At 38.9% G+C, this 7,866-nt stretch overlaps 2 protein-coding genes across 3 annotated transcripts; one reads left to right on the top strand and one right to left on the bottom strand.

The window, feature by feature from the left end:
- Nucleotides 1-287: 287 nt before the first annotated feature.
- On the bottom strand, nt 288-2,656 carry LOC129730146 (serine protease Hayan-like). Its single transcript, XM_055689230.1, has 4 exons — nt 2,293-2,656; nt 1,709-2,238; nt 1,459-1,648; nt 288-486 (listed from the first exon to the last, which is right to left on the bottom strand). Exons 1-4 carry the CDS (start codon nt 2,456-2,458, stop codon nt 467-469), a joined length of 906 nt encoding a protein of 301 aa, XP_055545205.1. The 5' UTR covers nt 2,459-2,656; the 3' UTR covers nt 288-466.
- Nucleotides 2,657-2,820: 164 nt separating this feature from the next.
- LOC129731144 (transmembrane protease serine 9-like) lies at nt 2,821-5,977 on the top strand. Of its 2 annotated transcripts, XM_055690926.1 has the most exons (7): nt 2,821-2,984; nt 3,045-4,248; nt 4,304-4,431; nt 4,485-4,600; nt 4,688-4,967; nt 5,052-5,549; nt 5,609-5,977. In XM_055690926.1, exons 1-7 carry the CDS (start codon nt 2,822-2,824, stop codon nt 5,914-5,916), a joined length of 2,697 nt encoding a protein of 898 aa, XP_055546901.1. In that variant the 5' UTR covers nt 2,821; the 3' UTR covers nt 5,917-5,977. The 2 variants fall into 2 exon arrangements, with proteins under 2 accessions (XP_055546901.1, XP_055546900.1); XM_055690925.1 differs by having other exon boundaries at nt 4,688-5,549.
- The last annotated feature ends 1,889 nt before the right edge of the window (nt 5,978-7,866 follow it).

Below are 7,866 nucleotides of genomic sequence, written 5' to 3' on the forward strand. Positions count from 1 at the left end.
TCTACTGAATGCGTTAGAATCAATGCACATTGCTAGCGCGGTAATAAACCTTTAATGAATGAAGGCGACACACCAATTCTATCACCTCTCTTCAGCCTAGCTCGAAAGAGAGTACGGGGTTTCGCTTCTCTCTGAGAATTAGAACCTGCAGTAGAAAATCTCTGTTATCAGTTGGACATCGGGCCATCGGGTCTGATCTTGTCGATGAGCATGATAATGCTCGAATCCGGAAACTGCTCTCACGATGTGCGGTTTTTTGGGATATGAATCAACCATAACAACCTTAATTTAGTAGCTTAATATAAGTTCAATATATTTGATTGCATACTCTGATTTGAATACTTGTTAAAGATAGTGTGCAGAGCAGCTAGTACTAAACAATAACGAAGAACATTTGGGGTATTCGTCTCTAACGGAACTGTTGTGCAGTACCAAATCCCATAAATTATCTTAAACCTCCATCCATTCAATACCGCTCGATGCAGACTGAAAAAAGAAAATTATTATTGGTGAAACATGTTTCAGAACATGGGGATTCAAGTGCTTTAAAGCAGTTGTACAACATTTCATGTTTTCCCAACAGAAATTTAAAAGAATTCACTATCTTTAACCTTGAAAAGTTAACCTTAATGCTTGTCATTTGTGGACGACGCAAAACTCTCTCAAAAAAAAAAAAAAAAAAAGAACAAAAACTTAGAATAATCTTGTCTGTCATTTTTTGTATCAGAATATGGTGCTTGATTGTCAGACGTTCATACAATTTGTCGAAAAAGTATCTGAAAATCTGGGATCTAGGTTTATGGTTCTTCAAAATACTGATTGCGATCACGTAATGCATGTTAAATCGCAATTACGCTGTACGACAACTCATATAACAACACATAACTGTCTACCCTATAATTGTTTGTGGATCTTTTTATTGCTAATGTCGAATGTATGAATTTTTATAGTTGCGAAACAGTTTCATATATCATTTTCAATGATTTATTTGACAAATGTTCTGCTTTCAATTTTAAAAACTTTGCTCCTATTGTTGGCGCCCTAATTCTTAGCATTGCAAGATACTTTTAAAATTCTTGATAGATGAATTCAAAAAAACTTAACGTATTTTTTCCCCACATTATTACTTTCCTCAAGCTTTTTATTAAGTTTTTGATAGTTCTCAATTATTATCCTCTCTGAAATCTTTTTTGCACCAGGGTGCTGTTGTCATACTGCTTCTGGTCGTTCCTATTATGATACTCTTTAGTTGAATTATGTTCACATTTTTATATTTGTTTGTTCTTCAGTGCTCTGATAAGTATTCAAAGGAAATTAACGAACATCTTGTCTGTGTGATAATTTTCGATCATCCCAATATTGTTTTCCTTCATATGTCAAAATCTCATATGAATTTGAATTAATATATCTTTCGTCATTCACATTTTTTTCTTTCAAATGATGCTGAACCAAACTCACCTTCATGATCCTTGAAATTCATTGCACTAACAGTCGTTATCCACGGAAAGTGACCATCAGAGCTCAGACGAGTGTAGATACCAGGTATTTTCGAGCCGCACGATTTTCCTATTGTTTTTTGGCCTACCAAGAAAGGCACGTGTTTTCCGTTCTTTGTCATGATAGTTTGCATGGGAGACGAGAGTTCAGTCTATCAATGAAAATAATTACCTGGTTAAAATTTCATATATGTACATTAATTGGTACCTACCGCGCAATTATTTGTCGCAGCGTTACGAGCACACATGCAGCAAACTAGTAAAGCGCCATACTTGAATTTTTTTGTTGGTGTATAATATTCGTGACATTTATCGGATGTGACAAGTTCTACTGGGGTTTTCTGATACACTCCATCGGAGTCTCTGCCAAGCACATAAACCTTGGTGTCAATCGATGGTTGTACCGACAAAATGCATGCAGGCTTGAACTTATTCGATACAGACTGTGGGTTCTCTTTGAGAAAAATTAGGGCCATATTATGATAGTAGTATTCTGCCTCATATCTATAATGGATCGTTATGTTCTCGATGTGGAAATCCCGTGGTGTACCCATAGCAGTTCCAAGTCGAACAATATCCGCCCGAGTACCATTTCGATCCAAACAACGTGCGCCGGTCATAATCACGTTTTTACCAATGTAGGACCCAGTGCAATCAAACACAATGATTCCGTTGTTGGGATTGGTCCATCCTATCAAACCAATATGAGCCACTTCGTAGTTTTGGAAAGTTTGAGATTCTCCTATAGATATATGAATATAAATAATTGAAAAAAAGCAGCGGAAATTTGCTTTACCTGAATCTATGACCAGGGCAATCAAAGTGAACACAATATACTGGATCATTTCGAAAAATCGTTTATTATATGTGAACGCAGCGCGTAAACTGTTCACAGAAACGCTGTTTTGTGACGAAAGGCATGCTTTTTTGAAGTAGAACAGGTAGTTGTCATGCACACACATAACGGGTATCACAGGTATGTATAGTCACTTTTGTTGTCGTTTGTAAACCTGCGTTGTTTTCGATTTCGTTAGTATTATAAGAGACTATCAGGCATACCAACAGGTTTATGATGCATATTTCGCACGTTGATCAACCCGACAATGGCGGGTTTTACCACCACTGCCTAATCAAGATAACATGTTCGAACCAACTAAGCTAACCCCTCGACCACAGAAAACATGCAGGTTAAGACTGAAGATGAGTCAGATTTCAACGTGAAACTGGTTCTGGGTGTTGTTCTATACGCACTAATCAAGAGCACGATCCGTATCCCAAGACTGTTAATACAGTCACACAAACAAAACCCATCAGTCTGACTTGAGATGCGATCGAGTGCAGTGCGCAGGTTAGGGATTCCCCTGAAATTGATAGTGATTCTCGTATTAAAATTTATTATAACGAGCGGTCGCTTGCAACCAGCAGAACATGTGTTCCCCACCGATGTGAACAAAGCGTTACTACCAAATTACAGGCAAAATTTGAATGGTGCGCTTCTTACTAGCTCGAATTATCTGCGAGGTAAATAAACGTAATTAATGCTTACAGATTGTCACCTTCGTTACCACAAGTATGGCGATTATAACTTAGTTTATCCAATATTCGGAGTTCCAGTGCGAATTGGTGAATTTGCTCACATGGCGGCAGTCGGGTGGATTAAATCCAACAATGTAGTTGAATTCAGTTGCGGTGGGTCGTTAATTACACCAAGCCACGTGTTGACTGGTGCACATTGCGGTAACCGTGATGGACAGTCACCGGATGTGGTACGTTTGGGAGTAATTAACGTCAACGTAAGTATCGATGACCCAAGCAATAAATTTGCCCAACAGTATAGAATTGCTTCCTTCAAACGTCATCCCGAGCATAGATTTTCGGCCTTTTATAACGATATTGCAATTATAACGCTAGAAAGAGCAGCCATAATAAATGACGTAGTAACACCAGCATGTCTTTGGAACCAAGACGCCTCAGAATTTCCAAGATTAGAAGCTGCGGGATTCGGACAAACTTCGTTTGCTGGGAGTCAAACCCCAATCTTGCTTAAAGTTGAGCTTTCGCCCATAAACAATGCCGAATGTCGCAATTATCACGCTCCAGATAATCGTAGACTACGACAGGGGATAATTGACTCGCAAATGTGTGCGCAGGATAGTAAAATGGACACTTGCTTAGGTGATTCGGGGGGACCTTTACAAATAAAACTTATGTCGAATCACCGAACAACACCCTATGTAGTGGGAATAACATCATTTGGATCCTTCTGTGGAACGCAAACTCCATCTGTTTACACTCGAGTATCCACTTATGTTTCATGGATTGAAACGGAAACCAATACATCGTTCACATCGGCAGAATGTACTGCCCGGTATGTACATTTGCGAGAAGCAGATGAATCGATGGTGTCTTCACGTGTGGGAGATCACGTATTTATCGAACCAGAAAAGAGTTATATGGACATCGAAACATTCCCAAAACACCAGGCTTACCTGGGCTACAGTACCGGGAAATTGATTCAGTGGAATTGTGGTGGTGTACTAATCAATGAAGATTACGTTCTGACGGTGGCTCATTGCGATAAGTTTGTATTAGATCAAACGCCGAGTCATGTTAAAATCGGAGATTTGAACATCCACAGCAATAGTCCTCAAGCTCAGATAATCAAAATTGAAACATTCATTAAACATCCCAACTATAATCCTGGTTTCTTGAATAACGATATTGCATTAGCCAAACTCGCCACCGATGTGAGGTAAACAACTTTTCGGGAATTCCCATTTCCAGGTTAAAATTTAAATCTTTTGTAGGATAGGCTTCAGTGCGCTTCCTGCTTGTTTGGTGAATAACGACTTGACTATGCCGTTTTATGAGATGAGTGGATTGGGACCATACAATCTAAACAATTTTTTGCGCGATGATGAAGTTGCATCACTGAGTAATTTTTGTAGCTGCATTTTAAAGATATTTCATAATGGTCGTTGTTTCTAGATAGCAGTCTGATTCTCACTCGTATGCGAGTTGATCCAATACCGTGCCAGCGTACAAATAGTAACGAGTTTATTTGTAGCAAAAATAACAAATTTTTGGTTCCTGACACTTGCAAGGTACGTTCCGAAGACTTTCAACATGTTTTGCAATTTTTTGCGATGTTTTTTTTAATACTATCTATATTGGCCTTTTTCTTTGTTTAGTTAGAACACGGTGGTGGTCTGGAACGAGAAACGTGGCACTATGATCGATATTTCCAATATGTTTTTGGTCTTGGAGTCGCCGGTAATGATTGTGGTTTTGGCAGTGAAGCTTACTTCATTCGTACTGCTGCTCATAGTCAATGGATAGAATCGATTGTTTTAGGGAAAAATCCTGCACCCGTCCTGAGTCGACATGCTCGACAGATTGTTTTCCCGACGGATGATGATAGTTTCTACAGCACAGTTGGACGAGAATGCAAAACGGCTCAAAATACTGCTGGTAAGTGCCAGTACTATAGAAAATGTCCTAACATAATTCACCAAAGTATGGTGAAATTTTGTCGTCACGGTTCTGATCCCATAGTATGCTGCGAGGCACCCACGAAGCAGACGTATAAGATGAAGAAATGTGTTACCTATTGGAAACAATACAAACAACGAGAAGTAGAAGAATATGAGGGGATTCCTTCGGAAGGACGACTTGTTCAAAGAGAGGAATATCCACATATTGCTTTCGTTGGTATCCGTCGAAACAATGACATAAGCTGGAGATGCACGGCAGCAATAGTAAGCGATCGGTTTGTTTTATCTAGTGCTAGTTGCGTTAATGCAGAGCTTCCGAATGTTGTTCGGCTAGGAACAGTTGAATTGAAAAGTTTAGCTGGAAGTCCTGATGTCCAAGATATTGCGATCGAGCAAATCGTTCAACATCCGAATTATAATATCGATACGTTAAGAGCAGACCTGGCACTAATTAAGCTAGTATCAAGTGTGATATTCAGCAGTAAAGTATTACCAGCATGTTTATGGTCCAACTCGGAAGCTGTACAGTTAAAACTTTATTCCCTAGGAATAAGTGAAAGTATGTTATTAAAACGTCAATGCATTTTTAGATTCAGTTCAAGACTTGATTATTTATAGATCAGCTTATCGTGCGACCCCGACTCACTAAATACAATCAAGATTGTCGTAAGTTTTACCAGTTGCGGAATTTACTGGATAACGAACAGCTCTGTGCCGAAAATTACTACATTAGCAATGATTCGTGCCAGGATCGCAACGGAGATCCTATTGAAGGGATAATAGCCACTGGAGGTATCAAAATCTCTGTTATCGCTGGGACGACAGCATATCTTTCGGGTTGTCCTGGAAACGGACAGGATACAATAACCATCTACACCCGACTATCAGCATTTTTGGACTGGATTACAACTGTTGTTGAATCTTAATACAAATTAAGCGTTATACAATACAAATTAAGTGTAACTGGTATTTTTTATCTTCCACAAAGTCAACATGACTGATTTATTTAAATACAGTTATATTATCCGTATTCGTTCGTCGAAATTGAAGAAATAGGGTTGTCGGTCTTGGGACAGGTTATTTGTCACTACTGTAAGCAGTTAAGAAGTAACCACTGGCGTAGCGTGGGGGGGGGGGGCGGTCCGCTCCGAGGACTATAATCTCAACCAATTTTTCAAAAATGGGTAGATTTAGTGCAATTGAAAACAAACGTGCTAACTCTCGCAACTTTTGATAACAAAATGATTTCATCGCAATCTGATGAGGGTGACACCCAAGGGGAAAGAGGTGACACCCAAATCTGCCGTCCCGGGTGTCACCCGGTCACGCCACGCCACTGGAAGTAACATATCAGCAATGTTGAAACAAGAATTTTTTTCCCATTGCTCAGTCATTCCACTAATCGATTAATTGTTAATCGATTATTTTGTTCCTGTCCGCTAATCGGACTCGATTAGCTGACAAAAGATATTCGATTAATCGAGATAATCGATTATCTGATTGCGTGAGCCCTGCGTTCAAAAATAAAATGTTATTGTCGCTGCAGCGCTACTCTGCAATTCGCTGGTGAGTCCAGCGACGCGAAAATTTCTAGCGATGTTATATTGCATGATTATTTCTCGCACAGTACAATGCAGTTTCAATGTTCTTTGATAAAATTGACATAGTTTTGCGACTAGAAAACAATCAAAACTTTCAGAAAATAATCCAGTCGCATATTTTGGGACATTTTATGTTGAATCAAAGACTACTTTATATTAAAATACACTAAGGTTGCTTTTAACTCGGATTTCTTTTACGCGGATTCCGGAATTTACGTGTTTTTTTTACGCGGATTCCTGAATTTACGCGGTTTTTACACGGATTCCGGAATTTACGCGGTTTTTTTTACGCGGATTCCGGAATTCACGCGGTTTTTTTACGCGGGTTCCGGAATTTACGCGGTTTTTTTTACGCGGGTGCCCCCGCACAATAGTGCCCCCGCACAATAGTGCTGACCAACAGTCAGTTACCAATAACCTTGATCTCTAAATTTTACTGACAAATCTGGCAGAAAGCTCTAGCATTATTCCGTGGCCTACCTCTTGATTTCGATGTACGAGGTTGGTTCATCGAACAAGCCTATGATCCTATGAATTCGGTTCCATACTGAAATTGGGTCAGAATTTCTTGGTGCCAAACGGCCATGCAAAAACTGCCGTAACTCCCCGGGTAATTCACCCATATGGTCGATGTTTTTGTATTTTGATGCTTCTCTATAGCAAGTGTACTGTGGGCCAGAGTTGCCGTTTCGAAATCTGTGTTTTGACGACAAAAATCTGTAAAAATCTGTGACCAGCGAAAAAAAAAACTGTGATTATATCTGGAGTATGATTATTTGTTTGAAAAAACGAAACGAGATTGATTGATATGCTTTATATTAACATTAAATTTTTCTCCACTCGATTGAATTAACTATTTAGCTTTTAAAATTGCATTGGAATAGACAACTTGTTCCTCAACTAAGTGTTTTTCAGGTTGGTATTGAGACCAGATAAGCTGCGCATCAGAGAAAGTGGTCATGATTTAGTCAGTAGAAACTCATCCATACGTTGGATACGGTATACCGATCAGAAAGCCAAAACAAAAGTGTAACAGAAGCTGTAAGTTTGTTACGAGTAAAAAATTTCAGGTTGTGTTTTAAATTTGATCCCGTGAGGTGTTAAAATAACAGAAATTATAACAAGAATGATTCTACTAGTATCAAACCCATATCAAATTTTTTTACCTACGTATCAGCTTTCTAACAAAATATGATAGCATATAGAACACCATAATAACATTCGTTGTTGGAAACAGCAAGTTTCGATACAAACGAAAAATCCGCTAGACTTGTT

This window comes from Wyeomyia smithii, chromosome 3, assembly GCF_029784165.1.
Source record: "Wyeomyia smithii strain HCP4-BCI-WySm-NY-G18 chromosome 3, ASM2978416v1, whole genome shotgun sequence".
NCBI lineage: Eukaryota > Metazoa > Arthropoda > Insecta > Diptera > Culicidae > Wyeomyia > Wyeomyia smithii.

Coding starts and splice junctions, on each gene's coding strand:
- LOC129730146 (XM_055689230.1), bottom strand. CDS start 2,458: ATGTGTGTGCATGACAACTACCTGTTCTACTTCAAAAAAGCATGCCTT. Junction 2,239..2,292: donor TGCCCTGGTCATAGATTCAG/GTAAAGCAAATT, acceptor ATATATCTATAG/GAGAATCTCAAACTTTCCAA. Junction 487..1,458: donor GAATTTCAAGGATCATGAAG/GTGAGTTTGGTT, acceptor TTCTTTTTTCAG/TCTGCATCGAGCGGTATTGA.
- LOC129731144 (XM_055690925.1), top strand. CDS start 2,822: ATGCGATCGAGTGCAGTGCGCAGGTTAGGGATTCCCCTGAAATTGATA. Junction 4,601..4,687: donor TGGTTCCTGACACTTGCAAG/GTACGTTCCGAA, acceptor TTCTTTGTTTAG/TTAGAACACGGTGGTGGTCT. Junction 5,550..5,608: donor TTCCCTAGGAATAAGTGAAA/GTATGTTATTAA, acceptor GATTATTTATAG/ATCAGCTTATCGTGCGACCC.